General features: G+C 38.2%; 1 protein-coding gene and 1 pseudogene across 3 annotated transcripts in view; one reads left to right on the forward strand and one right to left on the reverse strand.

The window, feature by feature from the left end:
- The window catches only part of LOC150098232 (solute carrier family 12 member 2-like), a 571711-nt gene that overhangs the window by 258048 nt on the left and 288121 nt on the right, over positions 1–25542 (reverse strand). For all 3 annotated transcript variants that reach the window (XM_090406235.1, XM_090406234.1, XM_090406233.1), the window contains exons 14-15: positions 24274–24373; positions 4356–4467 (exon numbers count right to left, since the gene is read on the reverse strand). In XM_090406235.1, the coding sequence (XP_090262361.1) occupies positions 4356–4467; positions 24274–24373 (212 nt within the window). The remainder of the gene's footprint in view (positions 1–4355; positions 4468–24273; positions 24374–25542) is intronic.
- LOC150098233 (5S ribosomal RNA) lies at positions 6712–6829 on the forward strand (annotated as a pseudogene).

Genomic DNA, 25542 nt, shown 5'->3' on the forward strand with positions numbered 1-25542 from the left:
TGCTGCATAGTGGCCAGCCATAATCAATCAAGAGATTTAAATGTCCGAAAAACCAACTCTATCTTACAAAAAATTATTTTACAGACAGAAGAGCAACCATGACATTACAAATCAAAGCTGTAATGAAAGAAGTCATATGAGGCTGTCTGCAAGGTTCCTGCTGTGGACCAAGTTTCTCAAACATCCAGTTTGACTTGCTATAAAGACTTCCTTTCCTGAAAAAAAAAAAGTCAGCTTTTGCCAATGATGCGATGATAATGATTCAAGGACGTGACATCTTACAGTTAGAAGTAACAGCCAATGAAGAACTCTTTAAAATTACAGAGTGGGCACACGAGAAGAAAGTTACCTTCAACAGCACCAAGTCTAAAGTACTCCACATCACACGTATAAAATCAAAACAACCTCTAATAACCTTCCTAAACAGAGAAGTTCTTGAGGTAGGTAGAATAGTGAGCTAAAATACTTAGTAACAATAGATGAAAAATTTACCTTCAACAAGCACATCTCATATGTTGCCAAAAAAAGGCTTACAAATAGTAAACCTACTAGCTAAGTAGGCAAGGATTAAGTGGGGATTAGGCCAACAATCGCTGAAAACAATATATATCAGAGCTATACTACCATTGATATCTTATGCTGCACCTGCCTGGAAACATGCACTAAAATCAAACACAAACCGACAAAAGCTAAATAGTGTCCAACACTTTATAGCCATACGTATATGAGGGTGGTCTGAAAAGTTCTCAGCCTCCACCGTAGATGGCAAAAATACTGGCACGATTTTTTTTTCCTCTAAGTTGGTACATCTGTTATAAGCATCCATATGAAACTGCAAGTCATTCTATCAAGTAGTTTGCTTTAGACAACTGTCTGAAGCAAAAATGTTGTCTGTATCCCTTGAAATGGATAAAACTGAGTATCGTGCGGTTATAAAATTCTTTGTAAAAGAAGGTGTAATGCCAAACGAAAAATTCATTCGAAGTTCTTAAAAGTTTATGGGCACTCTTCTCCTTCGTTTTCAACAATTAAGAAATGGGCTGCCGAATTTATATGTGGTTGTACCAGCCTTGAAGATGATCCACATGAGGGACTCCAAAAAGTGTAACAACACCAGAAATCATTAATCAAGTGCACGATATGGTATTGGATGACCGGCGAGTCAAAGTGCCTGAAATTGCTGATACTATAGGCATATAAAAAGAATATGTAGGACATATTTTGCATGAAGAATTGCAAACAAAAAAGCTTGGCACAAGATGGGTGCCGTGCTTGCTCACAGCAGATTAGAAACGCCCTCACATGAAAATCTCTGAGCAATGCTTAGAGCATTTTATCAAGAATAAAACTGATTTTGTGCATCGATTTATTACTATGGATAAGACTTGGATTCAGCATTACACATCAGAATCCAAACAGCAGTCAAAACAGTGGACAGAAGTCGGTTGTTCAGTGCCAAAAAAGACAAAGTCAGTTCCATCAGCAGGAAAGATCATGGCATCAGTGTTTTGGGATGCTAAAAGCATTTTGTTTATTAATTATCTTGAAAAGGATAAATCAATAACCGGGGAATATTATGCCGATCTTTTAACCAGACTAGACAAAAAATTTGTGAGAAAAGACCCGGTTTGCAGAAGAAAAAAATCATCTTTCATCAGGACAATGCATTTGCCCACAAAGGTGTTTTGGCAATGGAAAAATTAAGGGATCTACACTATGAATTGTTGGAACATCCACCCTATTCCCCAGATTTGGCTCCCTCTGACTTCTGCTGTCTCTTCCCAAACTAAACTAGTGATGACCCCTTGTTCTGGTCCCCCTCTAGCAAAGTGCTGAAACATTTCCCCTGCATCTATCCTATAAGATCCTTCAAGCAACTTATCTCTGAATCCTCTCCACCACTTCCTGATCCCCAAGAAACCAGACTTGAGCACAGTAATCCAGATGTGAGCATATCAAGACCTTATAACTAGGAATAACAACTTTCTTATCTCTACTTGTTAATGTGTTCTTCAATAGCCACATAATCTTATGGACTACCTTAGCAATATGTCCTCTAAACTAACTGTCTACCACCACCCCTAAATTTCTAACATCTATTTACTGAAGTACAGTGTCAATGTGATACACAGCTTGTAATCTATTTATCCCAAAATGAATCACTTTACATTTCTCGACATTAAACTGATACCCATTATCTTTTGCCCATACTGACAGCCTATGTGAATTGTCCTGCAAGCTTTCCACATTGCCTTGATTAACTATTACTCTACCTAATTTTCCAACATGAGCAAACAACAGTATATTTCCTTTCAGGTTATTTCCTATATCATTTATGTACAAATTAAACAGCAATGGTCCCAGCGCTGAACCTTGCGGAACAGCACTAGTCACCTGTTTCTGCCTCAATTCTTCCCATCCATATATTATATCACTTTTTGATATCTGTCCAGTAGCTATGCTCTTATCCACTTAACCAGTGTCATATCCATCCCCACTTGTTCTAATTTGTGTAACAGAGTTCCATGTGGTATTTTGTCAAATGCCTTTGCAAAATCATCGTGTAGCAATTTTCTTTATCCAACTCAGCTGTCATTCCTATTATAAAAGGTCAGTAAGTTACTAAGGATGACCGACACCGTCAAAAATCCATGTTGACCCAATACGGTATCATATTTTTATTGACCCATTCCGGAATTCTCTTTTTTACCATTTTCTCTTTTATCATCACACCTGAGATACTGACTGGTCTATAATTTGCTAATGCAGTCTTAGAGCCTCCTTTATGCAAAGAAATTATTTTGCCCTCTTCCAACCCCCTTTGAACTCTATGAGATATGAGACTTAAATTAAAGCGCATGGTCAAAGACATTGTCAGTTCCCTTGCACATTCTCACAAAACCCTAGCCAATCTCTCTCTCTCTCTCAAATATTTGAGGTATCAGCTAAGGGTTTCTTTACATAATGTAATAAATATATTAACGGTATTAGAGAAAATTGTTATAGTTCTGTTTATAAGGGTGTTAATGACTCCAAATTTTTGCAATGGGTGGTGATATGAGTTAGCATGTATATATTGGCCAGTATGTGTCGGTTTGCGATAAATCATGAAGGATAGACTGCCTGAGGGAAGACGTGTGAACAGTGTATCCAGGAACGGGAGCGAGTTCTGATTTTCAATTTCAATAGTAAATTGTATGTATGTGTTTATGTTGTTTGTTCAGGTGGCTAAGGAATGTGTTTCATGTTTGTCGACCGTGTGGCCAGATAATGAAAACATCGTCAACGTATATAAGCCACACTGTAGGTTTTAGAGTAAAGGAATCAAGAGCACTTTGCTCAAAAGCTTCCATATAAAAGTTAGCAATTGGGGGGGGGGGGGGGGGGATAGTGGTGAGCCCATGGTCGTACCTTCTTTTTGTATGTAAAATTTATTTTGTCACACAAAGTAACCGGAACATAGTACGTGGACAAAGAGGGCCATAATGCCAGGTGGAAATTTGTTCTGTAGGAGAAGAATTGTGTCACTGATTGGGACATTTGTGAAAAGGGCAGAAACGTCAAAACTGACTAATAAATCATCTTTGCCAAGTGTTATGTTTTTAATTTTGCTTATAAAGTGTTGTGTGTTCTTTATATAGGAGGGGGAATGACCTACCAACTCCTCGAGTGTTGACGCTAATTTCTTGGCTAGGTGATTATTAGGGTTGTCTATTCCTTCAACTATCGGCTGAAGTGGAACATTTTGTTTGTGTACTTTAGGAACACCATTTATTCTGGGAGAACGGGAGTAATATAGCAAACCATGTAGATTGTAGTGCAGCTTATTTTTTTGTATATATGTGTATGCTCCAGATGATGACCTTGATATGAAGGTCGAAATGTCAAGTGTTCATTTTGGTTTATATTAAACTAAAGTTTTGCTCTAACACAGTAGTTGTCTCCATAATTTTTGATAATGTATATATTTTCAATCTCTAATCCTTGAGGGTTTTCATAAAATACATTCATAAGATGAATAAATTAAGTCTAATTATTAATAATCTCATACATCATGTGGCACATTAACAAGAGATTAGCATTTTAAAATATTTCCAATCCCTCCAGTATATTTTAAATAATCCTTGCCTTAAACTGCACACGGCTAACTTTTAATGTTCAAAGTAAAAACTCTGTTTCACACTTTCTACTTTATCACTACTGAGCAATACTGTGCATTTTCAAAATGCAAGTAATAAATTAAAATATTTTGTTGAACATGAAATGTTTCTGAATATTAAGGTGCCAAAAGCCTTTTGGGATTAAAATCATGATTGTTAGCTATCTATAAGACGAGTTGTACAATTTTAACTTACCTTCAGAACATGCCCAGATATCATTAGACTAAGTTTCTTTGTAATGCTGTAAGTGAAATCCACTAGAGGAGGACGACTACTTGGACTTCCAGTAAGTACTAGAATTTGCGGTCTAGAATTAAAGGAACAATAATTTTATGAGAACATTTCTAACAATGCTGCTTTGTCTAACATAATAAATGGATCAAGGAATAAATAAATGGATCACTGGTGCAGTATGGAGACTTAGAAGTGATAAGCCTTTGTACTGTGACATCATCATGGATAAAATAATGCCTTAGAATACTAATTTACAGAAACATCAGAAACTGCAAAAGAATTTTTAACTGCTTCTCACTCAGGAAGATTTCTTCTATACAAAATATCTGGCATAATTCATTTATCAAGGTAAAACTATCTATTGTTCACATAAAGAATTCACATAATATACAGGTCATCATTTTAATGTGTTTTAGTATAAATATGACAGTCAATCTAAAACTAAGACTCCTTTAGGTTGTTAAAAACTTTTTATCAGTTATTAAATACAACAACTTAATGAAAAGAAATAAGCATCAGTATTTTACCTTATTTGTCAAGGCATTTAAAAGGAAGGCAAACAAGGAGCATTCTGCAGTTCTGATACCTCTGAGCATATGTGATCTTGAATTCCTGGATGATAGGCCCAAGAATTTTAACAGTTTGAGGCAGCTGTATTTGAGTTGGGACACATAAAACTGTAGAATACTATATAGCCAGATGTTGACAATATGGGAAGGGTGAAAGAAAGGAAAAGCAAAAGATGCTAAAATGTCTTATTTTATAATCACAAGTTACACAGATTGAAGAATATATAGCTTCCTTCCCATTATTGAAAAAAACTATCTTGTTTGGATACAGTTAACATCCCAAAAGATGCTGCTTACAAAAAAGTAATCTCCATATAGCAAGATATGCCACACTTATGCAAAACAAAACATGAACCATGCTTTAACCCCCCAACTGGCCACGACGTCTATAGATGTCGAGATAAATCTGGATACGAAGCTCTAAACCCCATTGAATAACATGGATAAGAAGTGCAATTTGGTGTCACTATTTCATCCACATTGGCCAGTAGGGAGGTTAAACCCATTCAAGTTTTCACACTCGCCCCACTCCTAGGCAATACATTCCACTCTCCGTGCAAAGAATCTACTCTTCATTCTCTTACCCATACTCTCCTTATACAACTTTCAGGTCATTCCTGAAAGCTGTATAAGAGAGCATGTTTCCCCTTGTCTCCCTCTACTGTATGAAATATTTCCACATCAATCTAGTAATAACCAATCATCAAATTATACTTTGATTCCCTCACATTCTATTCATAAGAGTAGAAATTTCATCACCTCAATCTATATTCACAGTCCACATTCCTAACACTGACTTAGTGAATCTCCTCTGGACCCTCTAAGGTGTCATAATCCCACTGAACCAGGAGACTGGATTTCTGCAGAGCAGTCTACATGCAATCTATTTAAGGACTTATACAAGGGAACCATAACCTCTTTGCTTCTGGATGTCAAGGGTCTTCCTCCTCATTGCCATAATCCATTGTGATGTTCTCACAATTTTAGTATGTGACCCCTAAACTTCAAGTCTATCCACCATCACTCCCAGATCTGTCGCCTCTTCCACCTTCAAAATTTTGCCATTAATTTCACACTCTGCATCCCATCCTTGTCTAACAATTTCAAGACCTTACACTTTGCAACAATGAATTGGTAGATGCAATCACTTACCCACTCAGGTTGTTCAGATCTTACTGTGAGGCCACATCTGCCCTGCTACTCAGTTTTTTCCAAGTTTCATCATCAGAAAACAATTGAATTATTATTATTACTATTATTACAGGCAACTCCAGAGAGTCCTTAGGCTCATCGAGGGAGGCCCTAAACATCATGTCCACACAACTATTTGACATTCTCACAGTATCTATCATACCTTGCCTTGAACTCATTCACTGTCATAGCACCCACAACAGACTCTGGCAGCTTATTCCACTCATTTACCACTCTAAAAGTAAAGAACCCAGCTCTAACACCCTTGCTAACCACACTCTTTCCCAGTTTCCATAGATGCCCCTAGTTCTCCCACCACCAGTCCTGATCTCAAAAAGAATATTTCCTTTCAAATAATTTTTCCTAAATCATTTATGTACAAATTGAACAGCAGTGGTCCAAACATAGAGCCTTGCAATGCATTGCTAGTTACTTGCTTTCTCCTGTATTCTGCTCTTCCATACAGTACTTTAATATCTGCCCAACCACCCATTGTATCCATATTATCAGCTTTTTATCCATCTCGATTTGTTCTAATTTGCATAACAGTTCCATGTCATAACAGTCAGCTGGCGCTGAACGCACCGGTTCTTGTCCGATCACCGAAGTTAAGCAGCGTTGAGCTTGGTTAGTACTTCGGAGGGTGCCACTTGGGAATACCAAGTACTGTTGGCAGTTTCTTCTTTGCGTCTCGGGAATTACATATGTGGCTTGTTAAAGAGAGTGGAGAGCGTATGTGCGCAAAATGCAGGCAGATGGAGGAAATAAGTACATTAGATATATCGATATCCAACTTTGTTGCTCCAGGAACGGGGAATGAATGTAGGAAGACAAGTAGTATGATAGGAGAGAATGAGAAAATAATAGTTGATAGTGTGGAAGGTGTGAGTGACTGTGGAAGTTTAGGAGATGGTTTTGTTTGGGAGAGTGAATTTAGATTAAGAGTGACTGACCTGCAGAGGGAGATAGATGAGTTGAAAGAGGAGGTGGAATGTCTTGTGAATGAGAGCAGAAGTATGAAAGATAAGATTAGGAGAATGGAAGAGATAAATGCAAGGCAAATCAGAGTAGGAGAGAGAGAGAATTTAGGGAGTATGAGTGAGAGGTATGGGGGTGCTAGAAGAGGAGAGAATGGAAACAGTAGAAGAGAGGGAATGAGAGAGAGGTATGGGAATGCTAGCAGATGAGAGGATGGAAACAGTAGGAGAGACGGAATGAGAGAGAGATATGGAAGTGCTAGAAGAGGAGAGAATGGAATGAGAGAGATGTATGGGAATGCTAGAAGACGAGCGGATGGAAACAGTAGTAGGAGAGACAGAATGAGAGAGATGTATGGGAGTGCTAGAAGAGGAGAGAATGGAAACAGTAGAAGAGAGAGGTATGGGAATGAAAGAAGAGGAGAGAATGGAAACAATAGGAGCGAGGGAATGGTAAGAGGTATAATGTATGGCGACTCAATGATCCGTGGTGTTCAAGATAGGATGCGTGAGGAGTGTTTGCCAGGAGGAACAATAGAAAGGGTGGCTATGGCAATTAAGAGAGGTGAAAGGGTGGATGAGATGATTGTGATGGTAGGAACGAATGACTTGAGTGGTAATGTAAGTCGGGCAGCGAGAGATATGAGATTTTTGCTTGAGACTGTACGGAAGACAGAGAGAGGAAAAATAGTGTGCGTGTTGCCTAGGTATGATAATGATGAGCTGAGCAGAAGAGCGGTGATATTGAATGGCATAATAGCGAGAATGTGTGACAAGAGAGGACTGGTATATGCGGATGCTTGGAGTGCGTTTGAGGAAAGAGAGGAGTTGTATGCGAGAGACCGTTTACATTTGAATGAGGAAGGACGTAGGCATCTGGAGAGATTGCTATTCTGAACGAGTCAGTGTGTCCCAGGGAGGATGATAGCAGGGGTGGCCTCTTGTGGGAATGGATACTTGGGAGAAGGGAGACAATGTCAGGTAACACTGAGCCCAGTGGAGTCCAGAAGGGATAATGCTGGGTATAGAAACAATGGCATTTATATGTTGTATACTAATGCCAGGAGTATCCGGAATAAGGGAGAGGAATTGGTGGTGCAGATAGTATCAGCCTGGCCAAAAATTATTGCGATCACTGAGACGTGGTTGACAGAAGGGGATATAACAACAGGAATAGAAGTCGCTGGGTATAGCATTTTTCGTCAGGATAGGAGGGGAAAGCGTGGTGGTGGGGTACTGCTTATGATAAGTGATGACCTATGTCCTCTAAGAGCGGAGAATTTGGAAGGAAGTGAGACAAATGATTTTGAGAGCGTATGGTGTGAGGTAGAGGTAGGCAAGACAGGATATTTAGTGGGGTGTTGCTACAGACCCAGGAGCACAGAGGATGGGGACCAGGAGATGTTTAGACAGCTAAGTTTGGCAAGTGCAAGAAGAATGATTGTTATGGGAGATTTTAACTTCAGTAGTATAAATTGGAGAGAGGAAGATGCATGTAGCAATAGGGGAATGGAATTTCTAGAATTCTTGAGGGACAAATGTCTTAGGCAACATGTAACAGAGGGAACAGGAGGTTCAAAAATTTTAGATTTGGTTATAGCGTCAGAAGAGTTGATAATAACTGAGTTGACGTCTCTCCCACCAGTTGGAGAGAGTGACCATATGGTGTTGACTTGGAAAATGAATAGACATGCAGGAGTATCAAAGAGACGGGAACTTATGTGGAATTATAAGGCAGGTGATTATAATAGTCTTAGACGTCAACTTCGGGAAGTTTCATGGAGGGAGGAATTGGAAGGCCGGGATATCACCAGTGCGTGGGAAATTGTGAAAGAATATTTGTTATCAGCAATGGTAAGTTGTATATCACGAGTGAAGAAGAGGACGCAATTTGGAGTAAAGTGGATGACAAACAATATTAAACAGGAATTGTATGCGAAAAAGAGGCTATGGAAGAGATATAAGGAGATAGGTGAAGAGATGCATGAGGAATATAAGACACAGGCCAGAAGAGTGACTAGTGTGGTAAGGAAAGCGAAACTGGAATATGAGAGGAGATTGGCCCTAAGATCCAAAGAAAATCCTAGGGAATTTTTTAGCTATGTGGCCAGTAGGAAGAGAAATGACTGTGGAAGAATGATATTGTGGGATAAAAATGGGAATAGAGTGACTGATGCAGAGAACATAGTGGAATTGTTCAATGAACACTTTATTGGAGTATTTCATCCTAGAGGAGTCAGTTTTAATGCTAGAGGGATAGGACTGGTACGAGGTCTGGAGGTACAGGAGGAGAGTGTGTTTCAGATACTGAGTACTCTGGATGTCAGTAAAGCTGTGGGACTGGATGGTATTTCGCCACGAGTTTTGAGAGAATGTGCTAGGGAATTGACAGTACCTTTAACGTGGCTTTTCAATGAAAGTCTGGCTTTGGCAAAGGTGCCCAGGGAATGGAAGGAAGGTAAGATAGTGCCATTGCATAAGGGTGGTAACAGACTGGAAGTGTCTAATTATAGGCCAGTCTGTGTGTCATCAGTAGTTGTTAAGATCTTGGAGAAAGTAGTGAGGGACCGTGTACAGCATTGGGAAGATGAGGGTAATATTATCTATGAGAATCAACATGGATTTGTGAAAGGACGCTCTTGTTTTAGCAATATGCTAGCCTTTTATAATAAAGTTACAAGAACATTAGATGAGGGAAAGGCATATACTGCAATTTTCTTAGACTTGGCAAAGGCATTTGACAGGGTGCCACATGATAAGCTGATATTTAAGTTGCAGCACATGGGTCTGGATGTCAGATTGGTCAACTGGATTCAGGATTGGCTGTCTGATAGGTATCAGAGAGTTGTGTATGACGGAGCAGTTTCCAGGAAGCAGAGGGTTACAAGTGGGGTCCCACAGGGCTCAGTACTAGGACCTATATTGTTTAACCTTTATATCAATGACATAGCCAGTGGATTGCAGGGGGATATTCAGTTGTTTGCAGATGATGCGAAGCTGGGAAGGATTATTAGTAATAGTGCAGATGTGGTAGCCCTGCAAGAGGATTTAAATAAGCTAGATAGATGGGCAAATGAATGGGGGTGTCAGTTTAATGCAGCAAAATGTAAGGTCTTGAGGTTTGGGAAACATCGATGGGATGCTGCATACTCTATGGGAGGAGTTATACTGGAGGAAGTAGGGGAGACAAGAGATCTGGGGTTGATGATTGATAGAAACCTGAAGTTTAGGGGACATATTGCAAAGGTGGTGAAGGTAACACAGAGGATTGCTGCTATTATGAGAAGGACACTGACCTGCAGAGATAAGAGGGTTATCATTCCGTTGTATAAGTCTCTGATCAGACCACACTTGGACTATTGTTCTCAGATTTGGTCCCCAGGATTTGAAGGGGATAAATTAACTGTGGAAAGGATACAAAGACGGATGACAAAGATGGTTTCAGGACTGTACAAGGGTAGTTATGAGGATCGGCTGAGAGAACGTGGACTGCAGAGTTTGGTGGATAGAAGGAGAGGTGATATGATTGAGACTTTTAAACTGTTGAGAGGTGGTTACAGAGTTGACACTGGGGAGTTCTTTCGCTTGGTTGATCAGCGGGAAGGAGTGATGACAAGAGGCCATCCCTGGAAGTTACGAAAGGAAACTGTGAGCAAGAGGGTAAGGAGTGGTTTCTTTGTGTGGAGGGTGGTTGAGCCGTGGAATGCATTGCCTGATGGAGTGGTGGGAGCGAGAACGGTCAGTGAGTTTAAAGAGTGGTATGATAGACTTTGTGTTTCTCAGGGGGGGACCTCCCCTCAGTGAGTCTTGACAGACTTTATGTCTTAGGAAGGACCTCCCTCGATGAGTCTTTTGACTCCTTGGAGGCCTGAATAATAATAATAATAATAATAATAATAATAATAATGTGGTATATCATGTCAATTGCCTTCACAAAATCCAGTGGTATCATGGTGTAGTTGACCATCATCTTATTATAAAAAGTAAATTATTAAATCATGACATACTGTTAGGAAAACCTGCATTGCTGCCATAGATATTATTCTTATCCAAACATTCTTGAATTCTCACTTGGAATCATATGTAACAGATCCAGTGGTCTAGGTGGCCACGTGGATAGTATACCTATTCTCCTACGAAGAGATCATTGGTTTGGGTCCCACTGCAGCCATGGGTATTTGTAAAAGCCTGCTCTGGATGAGACTGTATAGCTCCTTGAGTTTATAAGGCTTGTCTTAAACCATTTTGACCTCTTCTTACTCTCTTTAGGATTCTGTAAGAGCTGAGACTTATAGTAAAAAGCACGGTAGAGAAAATGCTGATTCACTTACAAATACTCTTAATACGTGGGGGTGATACCCCCTGGCAGTACTGGCATTAAGATTCTGCAATATCCAAAGCATCACCAATTCATCTACTTCTATTCTCACATCTGAAGGATAATTTTAATGAGTACTATTGAAATTATCCTTCCATAGTTGTTTTTCCTTTTATTATTATTATTATTATTACACCCTCCATGGAGTCGACAGACTGATTGTGGGAAGTTCAACTGACAACATATCATATAGAATTTTAAAATCCTTACCACTCCTTGCATTAACAACATATTCTGGTAATGCATTCCATTCAATAACAATTCTCCATGTAAAAAATCTACTCCTCACACCCTTCTCACCACACTTTTACATAATTTCCAGGAATGACCTCTGGTTCTTCCCTTCTCACCTTCTACTCTTTTTATAATCCCCTCTGGATTAATCTGATAAAATCCTCTCACTAACTTAAATGTCTCCATCATATCACCTCTCTTCCTCCTATCCATCAAACTCTGCAATCTCTCTCTCCATAGCATTCCAAACTCCTGATACTGTCTTAGCCACTCGTCTCTGGACCCTCTCCAATGTCTCCACATCACATTGAAAACCAAGTGACCAGATCTGAGCACAATAGTCCAAGTGTGGTCTAACCAGTGCCTTATACAGTTGTACAACCACTTCCTTATCCTTGCATGTTAGAGTACTTCTTATCATAGCAACACTATGATGTGCAACCTTTGCAACACTAGCAATATGCCCTCTAGACTACAGGCTACTGTCAACCATCCCTCTCAAATCTCTAATCTCATCCTACAGTACGGCACCATCAATATAGTACACAGTCTTATATTTCCGCACTCCAAAATGCAGCACCTTGCACTTATTGATATTAAAAGTACAACCCCACTGTTTTGTCCAAGTAAAAAGTATTTAAATCTTCCTGAAGGGATTCAGCATCAGCAATGCTACTTATAATTCTTCCCAACTCTGCATCATCAGCAAATAACTGAAGATTCCCAGTCAGTCCACATGATATATTGTTTACAAACAAGTTAAACAGCAGGAGCTCAAGAACAGAACCCTGAGGCATGCCACTGGTCACCCTTCTTTTTTGAGATACTGCTCCATCATACATAACCTGCTGGTATCATTCAGAGAGAGAGAGCCAATTTCTGATCCATCTAACCAATATACTGTCTATTCCCATCCTCTGCAGCTTGTAACACCAACTTATCATGTGGTAATCTATTAAATGCTTTTGCAAAGTCTAAGAATATCACTGTATATGATTCTCCCTTAACTAACACACTCATCACCTTATCATAAAATGCAAGTAAATTACTGAAACAGAACCTACCCTTTACAAATCCATGCTGACCTTCATAAAGAATGCAATGTCCATCAATCCAATTCTGTATTCTATTCTTTATCAATCTCTCCAACACCTTGACCACAACTGCAGTTATACAGACTGGCCTATAATTGGAAACTTCTGTCCTAGAACCATGTTTGTGGAGTGGTACTATTTTGCCCTCTTTCCACTCCTTAGGAACCCTACCCACTGCAAGACTTTCATTAAATAACCAGGTCAAGGGCATAACAAACTGCGGTGTACATTCCTTAAGCATACGTGGTGATATGTCATCCATTCCCACAGCCTTATTCACATCTAACCCAACCAACATCTGATACACCTGTTTCTTTCACTTCCAATTCTCTTAATATTTGCCTCCTCTATATATAGTACTGGATAATTTATATCAGTATGATATACGCTCATGCAGTTCCACTATATCCTTTGCAGCTGTTAGTCTGCTGCCATGACTATTCACGAATGTTAGTCTGCCATAATTATTCTTCCTCTTGCTTGCCATTTAGCAGAAATATTCCCTCGAGTTCACCTTGGCCTGACCAGCCAATCTCCTCTCATACTGTTCCTTTTCAGCATAGTAAAGAAGGATGCTCGTCTCCTTTCTAGCCTGCACCGTACTCTTCATAGATCTGATCACCACCAACTGTCTTGTACCCCCTCGATGACATTTTCTTTTCCAGCACAGCTTGCTTGATTTTGCTGTTCATCCATTTCACTCCCACTCTATTTACTCACTTAATCTTTGGTATGCAGTCACACATTGCTTTTGTCAGATAATGCCTTATGAGTTTCCATGCATTTTCAACACTTTTTCCGCTTAGCTCATCTACCAAATGTACTGATGCTAACTGACTACAGAGGTTCCTATAATCACCGGCTTTATATACTTCCACATGTATCCATTTTTGGCAGTGACTTTTTCATGTTTCATCATTTCCCAAACAAGTATCTCATGATCACTCTCACCAACTGGAAGCAGTGTCAACACCTCATTAACAACTACATCCAAAACATTAAAGCCTCTAGTGGCTTCAATCACGTGCTGTTTAAGATACTTATCTCTCAGAAATTCCACAAACTCGCTCTCCTTTTTCCCATACACTATCTCCTCCTTCCAGTCTATATTCCTGCAATTAAAGTCTCCCATCAGGATCATCTTCTTTTTACATGCCCAACTAATTTGCCTAAACATTTCACACTAGTGATCATTTCCAATTTCGAATCCTCTGTACACTCTGGCATCCTGCACCAGGGAGAAAACATCACTATCAACAATAACATAGCCAATGAGACTTTTCTTATTCCTTGCCTCTTCTCTCCATGTGAATTTGTGCACATTTTTATGTTGGAACATGGTGTCAGTAATAACCAGTCCATATCCTGAGCAGAAATTCAACAGGTATTTGCCATTATTATTAGCTTTGCTCTTTTCTCCAAATTTTCCCAAAATATTTTTGTATGTCTGACAATCACTTCCTACTCTGCTATTTAGATCCCCAACAAGGACCAACTTTTCCTTTTTCATAGTGTCAGTAGCTTTCTCTAGAGCCTCAAAAAATTCCTCCACTTCTATCTTAGTAGAGCCTTCTGTGGGACCATAGGCACAAATAAGTCTGTCCAATTCCCCATTCTGATATATGTCCACATTACTCTACTTGAGACTGACTGCCATTCAAGAAGATTGGCCTCATATTTTGTGTTGAATACTATGGCTACTCCTTTTCCTTGATTGTCATTTCCTGAATATAACATTTTGTATTTATTGCTCAGAAAGATCTCACCAGTTTTTGTCTTTTTGTTTCAGTCACCCCTATTATGTCGATCTGGTACTTATCTAATTCCTCAGCTAGCTCCATTTCTTTGTCATTCAGGCTTCTTATGGTAGTACCGATCTTTAACTCTGGTGATGTTGAGTTGGGGTGTGATTTCAGATTCGTTCCATAACATTAGGTAATTAACTTAATTTAATTTGAAAGTTTACTGACTGACAGTCAAGTACATACACTTTCCCAAAGAATATTGAATTTGGCAATCTTCTTGACTGCAAAATTGAAATGAGTTATTTTCCTTTACTGTTGATTAGGAAAATAGTAATAACTCATTAAAGAAATATGAAAATGGCTATCATAACATTAGTATTTTCCAGTTCTGTAGCATACTATTTCTACTGGAATTCATGGGTGATAATTTAACTGGACACATTGCTGAAATATGTGAATACAATTAAACAGATCAAATTTATCTTTAAAGATGTTTCCAAAATCACTAAAGTACTTTTCATGGTTTATACCAACTACACTACTTCATAATACAGTACTGGGAGAGTTAATAGTTCTGTGAAATAAATTAGAATTGTAATTAGTTGTAGAAAAACAAAATGATACTTCTCATTTTTATTGTGAAATTTAGGATTTATGTATATTTATGATAAAAATTCTGATAAATTTAACTCAACAAAAAAGCATTTAAAAGGCTTCAGCACTATTCCAAAAAGGATACATACTATTTGATACCAAATAGGCAAATATCAACCCCCTCCCTGAACATTTAGTAGAAAAATTAACAATGTGATGATAATTTAGAGCCTCTGTAGTGCAATTGGAAGAACGATGGTACGTTGCACCCTTCGATTGGGAAAGGCCTAAGTTTGATTGTCATGACGAGAGGTATCTTTATATGAGTTTTTTCAATTAAAGGTGAGTTAGTCGATCTCATACAGAGATAACAGGGGTTTTTTTCCCCAGAAACTCTGGTTTTTTCATCCCACATAGAGACAAATTGGCCTTGAGAATACACTCAATATAGAGATAAAAATACTAATGGTGGTGGGCAGTAGATGGCATTAATGTAGATGATGATGGTATGGCGGTTTGGTGTAGTTGGTGAATTAACACCGCAACTGGCTCTGAGATCTATAGAAGTTCAGCAAAATCTGGATACAATTCTATAACACCTATTGAAGAACATGGATAAGGAGTGCATTTGGTCTCACCATTTCATCCACCATGGCTGGTAGAGAGGTTAAGTGTTGGAGATGGAGTGTTGTAGAGGCCCTCCCTCAAGTCTTTGGATCCCTTGGAGGTGTCACGTAATAATAATAATAATTTTGGATAAACACAAGTAACATGTTGCTTTTTTTCATGTACACCTGGTCATCTACTTACGACTGACTTCCATTCTGGCTGACAGGTCGTAAGTCTATCTGGTCGTATGTCGGCCATATATTTATTAACAGTATTCTTTAACCTTTCTAATCTTTTTATCATCTTTATAATTTATTTTTATAATCTTTTAAATTTATAATTATGTATATTGTACATAATGTGAAAAATAATACTGTACATACTGTAAACACAAAAAAATCAAATCTAAAATTAACGTAAAAATTGATACAAATGAAATTTATTACAAAATCAATTTTTAATCTTTGCTTGTGCTGGGTTGTGGATCGTCAGGGTCATGTTCTTGGGTTGAGGTAGGAAATGTTCTCTTGATGAGGAACATGCTAAGCTTTCTTTGAACAGTTTGTTTCTTTTTTCTTCATATATCTCACGATAACAACGTACAGCATTTTGAATGATATGTTCAACCTTTGTGAATCGTTCGACATTAGGGTCCATTGCTTTGAAACTGGCGAGAGCTTTATTCAGTTGCGAAAAATAATCTGATGAACTCTTTGCAGTGAATTTCTTTTATGGCTCCTCTTCTTCTTCCTCTCTCGCTTTTCCTTCTGACTCTCTCTGTGCTTCCAATTCAATCAACTCTTCATCCAAAAGTTTTTATTTCACAATCTAGCAACTCCTCTACATCGTCTATTTCACATTCTAAAGATTTTTTGCAAGTTTAGCTATTTTTTCTGTAATCACTTCCAGTTCCTCTCCTTTTTCAAATCCTTCAAATGTATTCGCGTAACATTTTAGACACTTTTTCCAAATTCCCGACATACAATTCTTTGTTACACATTCCCATGCAGTCAAAATATTCTTGATACACTGAAGAATGTTGTACTGCTTAAAAAATTTTTGCAAAGATAAATCAGCATCAGAACGACATTGGCTTGTGCAAATGTCGTTCTGAGGTAGTAAGTCTTGAATGCTGAAATAGCACCCTGATCCATGGGTTGAATGAGAGCGGTTGTGTTAGGTGGCATAAAAACCACTCTAACATCATGTTGAAGGTCGTCCAGATGAGGAGGGTGGCCAGGGGCATTGTCCATAATCAAGAAAATCTTGAAAGGGATACCTCTCCCCGCATAATATTCACAAGCCTGGGGAATAAAGCAGTTCATGAACCAGTTTTCGAACAGTGCTTGAGTCATCCAAGCTTTAGGATTTGAACGGTAATAAACAGGCAGTGTGTGCTTGTTGATGTGCTTAAATGCACGAGGATTTTCTGAACAATAAATGAGAAAAGGCTTCAGCTTAAAACCTGCGGCATTCCCACCAAGCAACAAAGTCAACAGATCCTTAAAAGCTTTGAATCCTGGCATCCTTTTTGCTTCTTGGTGTATGTACGTACGATTAGACATGCATTTCCATTGCAAGCCAGTTTCATCTACGTTAAATATTTGTTCCTGTAGATAACCTTCTTTGATTAAAGAGTAAACTATCAATGAATTTTTGGGCTTCATTTTCATCTGCACTTCCTGCTTCTCCTGTGACACGTACATTATGCAAAGTAAATCTTTTTTTAAAATGCTTAAACCATCCAGTACTAGCCTGAAAATCTTCTGTATAATCGTCTCCGACACGTGATTTTAAACTCTGAAACAGACTTCTAGCCTTCGCTTGCACTATGCAAAGGCTCACAGGTGAATTTTTCTGTATTAAATCTTCCATCCATATAAACAATAATTTCTCCATTTCATGGATGGAACCCTGCCGTTGTTTGGTTAAAATTGTAGACGTCATAGGTGCGGAACCTTTTACAGCTTCCCGAATTCTTTCTTTGTCCTTAAGTATCGTCGATACTGTGGAATGTGATAACTTCAAGTTATGTGCTATCCTATTAACTTTCTTTCCACCTTCATACTTCCGGATATCTTTCATTTCACACTCTAAATCAATAGTTTTCCTTGACTTCTTAGCTGGCGTATCTGTAGATGAAGGCATTTTTCTTTTACTAGACATTTTATGACTAGTATTTCAGTAGAATTTTAATTAATACACCACACGCAATAGATGCTTGAAAGCGACTGAGTGTTTGTGAGAGATAGTTATCATACCTGATTTATTATTAATTTATTCACTCATTTATTTATTTTTTGTGGTCGTAAGTCGATGACCAGGTGTACTTTAATGTCCATCCACACACTGGTGAGCATGGCTCTATTACTGCAAGGAATTTTGAAGCCTTTTTGTGTAGGAAAGGCTTGAGCTCACGGATATCAGCTTCTCAGTAAAGCTGTATGTTTTTTTTTTTTACAAATCATGGTACATTGAATGCTATTCATAAATTTGTTTTGGATTACCTGAAGTTTGCTGGGTGAGCCATATATTAGAACTGGCCTTATCAGCATCTTGTATCTTCTTCTTTTCAGCCATTTTCTGTCCACTGTTAGACAAAGGCCTCCTCCAGTTCTTTCCACCTTTCTCTGTTCTTGGCAATGGTTGACCAATTTTCCCCAACAAAATTTGACAGTTCATCACTCCACCTTCTTTTAGGATATTCTCGGCCTAGTTTCCCTTCTTTATGAATCCAGTTCGTTAGTATGGTGCTCCATCGCTCATTTTCCCTTCTGGATAGATGTCCGGGCCATTTCCATTTTAGTCGCTTGTGGTGAAGAATGATGTCAGTGATGCGAGTCTGGCTTCTTATCCAGGTGTTTCACTTCTTATCTTTTAACGTGATGCCTAGCATCAACCTCTCCATTTTTCTTTGAGTTGTTAATTTATTTGACGGTGCTTTTGTTAGCGACCAAGTTTCATGACCATATGAGATGACTGGAAGTATACACTGGTTAAATGTCTTCCTTTTTAAACAGAGTGGGATATCATTGTTTTGAAAAATGCTTTTCAATTTTCTGAATGCACTCCAGGCAAGCTGAACTCTCCTATTTATTATCTCTGTGTACAGTATCTTATATAGTAAGTATAGTATGTATATCTTGTATAGTAGCAGTTTAAGTTCTGTGCTCAGCTGGCTACAATAATTCAGTAACGAGTATAGCTGATCAATTGCCCTATTTGCTTGTGAGCAGATGTGAAAGATATCAATTGAAGCCCTGCATCTCTAAGTATTTAGCTACTGGTTGCCATGGAATAGGGGTGCCAAACATCACTACTTCACTTTCCAGGAACACTCATCTTGTGAGTAGCACTGCAGTGCTTTGTCTGAATTAAGATCAATTTGCCATTTTTAAGCCATTATTCTAGTTCTGAAAGTGCATTTTACAGTTTTTTGGTTCCCAATCTGGGTTGCAGGGAGCAAACCAACATTGCAGTATCATCTGCTATAAGGCCATTGTGGTGACAACTGTGTGTGGGATATCAGATACACATCGATAGCAAAGAGCACAGCTGTTAGCAAGGGAAAGTCCACAGGCATGACTGCTCTCATTTCATATTCAGACAATCTAATTTCTGTAGCTTCTTGGGGTTTGCAATTGCTGAGATTGGATTTGTTAAGTTTTACTAGTCCTAGTGGGAATTTGACATGTAAGAGTGTGAAAAGAATCCCATTGTGCTAATTTTGTTGAAAGCTTTTGCAATATCTGAAGATCACCCCCTGTGTGCTGTTTCCAGTTGAACCCTATGCTAATGTTTTTCACACTTGTTCACTGGAATAGTTCTCCCAGAATCCACATTGCTCATCAGGAGAGATTTAATTCTCTAGTGACTGTCTATAATCTAATTAGTATTACTCGCTCAGCTATTTTTCCTAGTCAGGAAAACAGGCTGATTGGGCAATAGTTTTGGGGAAGATGTGCTGCTTTTCCTGGTTTTGGGATTAAGATTACATCTGCTACTTTGTCATTCTGGAAATTAGTGATATCTCAAATATTGCATTAATAATGGCAACAATGTGCCTTATGGCTTTTTTTATTATTAACATTTAAACCTCCACAGAGTCAGACTAATTGTGGAAGGTACACACTATTGCACATAATGCTCATCCAACCATGCCTTAAACTGACTGAATGTGTCTACACTCAACATTCCACTCACAAACACTCTCCAAGCAAAGAACTTGCTTCTCATTTCTCTGCTCACACCCTTCTTATACAGTTTCAACCAACAGCCTCTTGTTCTACCCCTCTCTCTTCCATTGTATGAAGAATCTCTTCCATGTCAACCTGATCTGATAACAACCCCCGACTAGCTTATGTCTCAATCATATCACACCTCCTCCTATTCACAATTTACATTCTCTCAATCTGTCCTCATACTCCACATTCCAAAGATTACCTTTGTGAATCTTCTCTGTACCCTTTTTAACATATCCTCGTCACCATGAAAACCTGGTGACCAAATCTGTGCACAATAATCCATATGAAGCGAGATCAAGGCTTCGTGTGGCACACATTTGATGATTTTGTTAGAAATCACATTTGTGCCTGGTGCTTTCCTATTCTTAAGTTTGATGATTTCATGTACCTCAGCAGGGGATGTCGGTTGGATGGAGTTTATGCACGCTATGCATTTTAGCATAGAATGTATCCAGGTATGTACTTGAAGTCTAGATTTGCATGGGTGTAGTTTGGACTACACTGCTTCTGTAGGCTGTTAGCAACAGCATCAAATTTGTCTATGTGATGGTAAGCCAAACCATGTTCACCATGAACTGGTGGGGGGTTTATGGTCTGTGCATAGAGATTTGGTTATTTTCCAGAGCATGTCTGGTCCTCTGTGTTTAGGGACTAAAGTTTTGTATGCCATTGTCAAATTCAATAGTTTTTAAGTGCATATTGAAGCCCTGTTGAGCATTTGTTGGTGTTCTGGGACCAAAGTTCTATGGTATTGGCATGTGGTTCTTATTTTCGTGGATCAGGTTTTTATTCTCATACAGAAGGCAGTCAGAGTGTGTGCATGCCACATCTATGTTGGCAGTTAATGTAGTCTGCTTTTCTAAGCTCAAAATTGAACTGGCAATTTTTTTCCTTTGAGCTGATGGTTGGAACTTGGCCAACAGAGTCATATAGCGAGGTCATTAATTTTGTCCAGTTGATGCTGATCTCAGATATTTTCATGCTGTGAGCCCAGCTGGAGTAAAACTAAGTTGATATCAAAGGTGAGGTCATGTATTGCACTTATTTGGTATTAATGAGTGATATTTTGTAGTATCGCTATGTCAAAGACATCAAGAAGGCCTGTCACATTGTAGGATATGGGTTCCGGAGGTCTTGTAATCATGTCGTTCCTGGCGGTGGCAGCAATGCCATTGAAGGTTCTACCATTTTGATTTGTAGCTCTGCTGTTCCAGGCTGTGTGTTTGGCATTCAGGTCTCCTGCTACTAATATGGCTTCATTCATGTTTAGAATTTCAGTTAAGTCTGCTTCCTGTAACTGTTTGTTTCAAGAGTTTTATAAGGAGTATATTTTCAGGGGTCCTGCATTTGTAGTTTGAACCTTTACCCCTCGAGGGGTAAAGGCATTGTGGAGGCAGCATAAGAGAAGTGGAAGTAACCAATTTCATGAGTTCTACAAAGACCAGGCAAGGAGAGTGACTTGGTTGGTGAGAGTAGCTAAAGAGAGGTATGAACAGCAGTTAGCTAATGAAGCTAAAAAGAATCCTAGGGAGTTCTTTCGATATGTAGCCAGCAAAAGAAAGAATGATTATGGAAGGATGACATTGATTGGAGGAAATGGTATAAAGACAGCTGTTGCAGAATGTGTGGTGGAGATACTTAATGAACAGTTCATAAAGATCTTTCAATCTTGTGAATGTGACTTCATGGAGAGATTAAGAGCAGTTGATGATGGGGAGGAGAGACTGACTGTAAGTGAGGAAGAGGTGTTTGGGGAGTTGAGTAAACTAGATGTAAATAAGGCTGTGGGACTTGATAATATATCACCGCGTATTCTGAAGGAATGTGCCAGAGAGTTGACACCTGCCTTGACATATTTTTTTAATACGAGTCTTGCACTTGGTCAAATCCCTAAAGAGTGGAAGGAGGGCAAGATTGTGCCACTTCATAAAGGAGGTGATCGAACTCAAGCATCAAACTATAGGCCTATCTGTGTGTCAGGTGTTGTGGTTAAGTTGTTGGAGAAGCTTGTGAGAACTAGGATCCAGAGTTGGGTTGACAACAATGGTATAATCTTTGATGGACAGCATGGATTTGCTAAAGGGAGGTCGTGTTTTAGTAATCTACTTACTTATTACAATAAAGTGACTGCTTCCTTGGACAGAGAAGAAGGATACACAGTAATATATTTGGATTTTGCAAAAGCTTTTGATAGAGTACCTCATGATAAGTTGACAGTCAAACTAGAGCAGATGGGGTTGGATATTAGATTAGTGTATTGGATTGGAGACTGGCTATCTGATAGGTATCAACAAGTTGTGTATGGGGGTGCAATATCCAGGAAAAGGAAAGTCACTAGTGGAGTGCCTCAGGGATCTGTTTTAGGGCCATTACTATTTAACTTGTATATTAATGATATTGGCAAAGATTTGGATGGAGATATTCAGTTGTTTGCAGATGATGCAAAGTTGGGACGAACCATAAAGAGTAGTGAAGATGTTGTGGTCTTGCAAGAAGACTTGAATAAATTGAGTGATTGGGCAAGCAAATGGGGATGTGAGTTCAATGTTACAAAATGTAAGGTTTTAAAATTTGGAAAACAAAGATGCGATGCAGAATTTATGCTTGGTGAGAATATATTGTTGGAAGTAGTGGAAATAAGAGATCTGGGAGTGATAGTGGATAAGGATCTAAAATTTAGGGGACACATCGCCAAAATTGTGAAGACAACACAAAGACTTCTGGGAATGATGAGGAGGACACTGACGTGTAGAAGTAGGGAGATTCTTGTTCCATTGTATAAGGCTTTGATTAGGCCACACATGGACTATTGTGCCCAGATTTGGTCACCTGGTTTTCAGAAGGATGAAGAGATGTTGGAAAGGGTCCAAAGGCGACTGACTAAGGTAGTTTCTGACCTCTGGAATGTCGAGTATGAGGAAAGATTGAAAAGATGTAATTTGCAGAGTCTAGTGGAGAGAAGGAAGAGGGGAGATATGATAGAGACCTACAAGTTGGTAAGGGGTTGTTATAGGATCAATGGTGGAGAAGTTCTACAGAGAATAGTGGGAGATCAGGGGAGAACCAGAGGTCATGCCTGGAAACTGTATAAAGAGGGTGTGAGTAGGGGAGTGAGAGGCAGGTTTTTTTTCGTGCAGAGTTGTGAATGATTGGAATGCCTTGCCTGAGAGTGTGGTGTCTGCAAGGAGTTTGAATGTGTTTAAGACCCGGTATGATGAGATGTGTGAAAGATAAAAGGACCTCCTAGATGAGTCTTTGACTCCATGAGGTCTTGTTTAATAATAATAATAATTATTTTGTTTAAAGGAACTTTATATACTATGCTACTACATTTATCATTCATTTTCCACAAAATCCCAATTCAAAAGGAGACATGTCCTAGCTGTTTCTATGCCTCATATCTCTTTAAATTGATTCATTTAATCAGATTAAAATCCTCTGACAGTGCAACTGTGACAATGCTCCATGCAATAAATTTATTCTTTACATATTGCATTGTTAAAAATTAAATTCATTTCATTCTGCATAGAAATGAATTCACTTTCTAATTCTAATGAACATGTGTAGCCTCATGGTAGCATGAATAATGCTAGATTGCAGAAGAGAGACCATTATAGATCCAGTTCTTGTTGATTAGAATGACTTTTCTAGATCTTTTTTTCTTGCCAGTTCCCCGGTTAGTCAAATTTTGGGAGATACAGGGTTTTCCTTACCAAAAACTATTTTTAAACTCCAAATCAGAAAAATCAACCATTGAATACACCATTTCACATAATGCTGGATAGAATTATGTAATATGAAAAAGGCAGCAGAATGAACTCAGCTATCAATGATTAAAAAGCTGGAGCTCCATTGCCATTGCCTGATAAAAAAAAAGTGGGGATTTAAAAAAAAAATTAACTGAGAAAATGCATCAACTTAAGAGGCTAGTTCCAACACATGCAGTTTGTTAAACTGTGTATGCTAAACCTATAAACACACAGAAATTGTTAAGCTGAGAAAATTAATAATTTAGGAAATGAAAAATCAAGTTGATAATGAATGTGAACAATTACAAAGATGATTTAAGGCATAAGTTTAAAAATTCCTTTGGCTCACTTTATTCGAGCAAAAATTCTTTAATTAGGCTCTTATAAAGAAATCCTAAAATTTAGTACACTAACAATACAATTCTAATTACATTTTTGCAATATTGATAACTGCTACCGAAATTATTAGAATATTTTCAGTATGCTTATTCATACCTGTAGTTCTTGACATGTTCCTGCACTTGATTCAGTTTAATCACAGCATTTAAGGCTGTCTTATATGTCTGAGCTTGAGTTGATGATCCCCAATTAACATCTACATATAATAACATTATATGATTTCTATATACCAAACATGAAATAATTCAATAATATTTAATGTAATTTTTTTTTTGGTTTAATTTTGTCATAAATGAATTAACTGTCTTTGTACTTGTAAAATTAATATAAGGTATTCTTTGACTTGCAAGAAAATAAAACTACAAACTATTTTTCAGAAAAACGTTTTTATTCACCAAGCAATGTGAAAAACTCATCTTTCAAGGAAAAGAATGAATCATCTGGAAATGATTATAATATTGTAATAAAAAAATTCTCTTGCATTCAGCACATAAGATACATCTTGAAAAGAAGAAATGTAATATAGGTTCACCTCTGTAACCAATGGTACTGATATTAGAATGTCTGAGGATAAGTTACAAGTTAGTATTAACAGAATGACTTACCCTATTATCAGCTCATTTCAGCATTATATTAGTGTACGGATATGTTTGAGACTTCAGAAATACTTTCCAGACCTTGTTCAAAAAATCCATCAGCAAGACAAGTTTTTTTTTCCCCCTTTTTCCAGCACTGCACAGTTAAATTATTATCATGTTATTCATTCAGGGCCACCAGAGATCTTCCTAGCCTATGTGAGCTATATGCTACAACTGAGTGATATTGAGTTATACTTTAGTTACTCTGAAAATTAAAGGTTCATAGCTTTGTTTCATAATCATTCTCTGGTAAAATAGCATATTGCTACCCAACCAACTATAAGGTTGAGGACTAAATGACAACAGTTAAGAATGAATACAATTTGTGTATACTGCCAAGTACTGTAGTAAGTTATTGGTGAATAATTTTAAGGGACTTGAGATTTAATTAAATTAAATGCTTGGTCTATTGTTGATATTCACAGATGTAAAGATGTGCTTGTTCCCATTTTTAAGATTGGGCTCGAAGATATGGGAGGTGATAAGACTAAGGTTTCAAATGTGCCAATCTCTGTATGTAATTTGTGGTTGATGTGTTAGAAAGGTTAGTCAGGACATATTGAAAATTGGGTTGATAACAATTCTCTTTGATGGATAGCATGGGGTTGCTAAAGAAGATAGTGTTTTAGCAATCTACATATTGTAAAAAGGTGACAAATGCATTGGACAAGGGAGATTCACAATAGTAAATTTAAATTTTGCAAAATCCTTTGATTGCCACATAGCA

The sequence above is a fragment of the Typopeltis vanoorti genome, chromosome 16, assembly GCF_054136105.1.
Source record: "Typopeltis vanoorti isolate ZY-2024b chromosome 16, IOZ_Tvanoo_1.0, whole genome shotgun sequence".
Taxonomy (NCBI): Eukaryota; Metazoa; Arthropoda; class Arachnida; order Uropygi; family Thelyphonidae; genus Typopeltis; species Typopeltis vanoorti.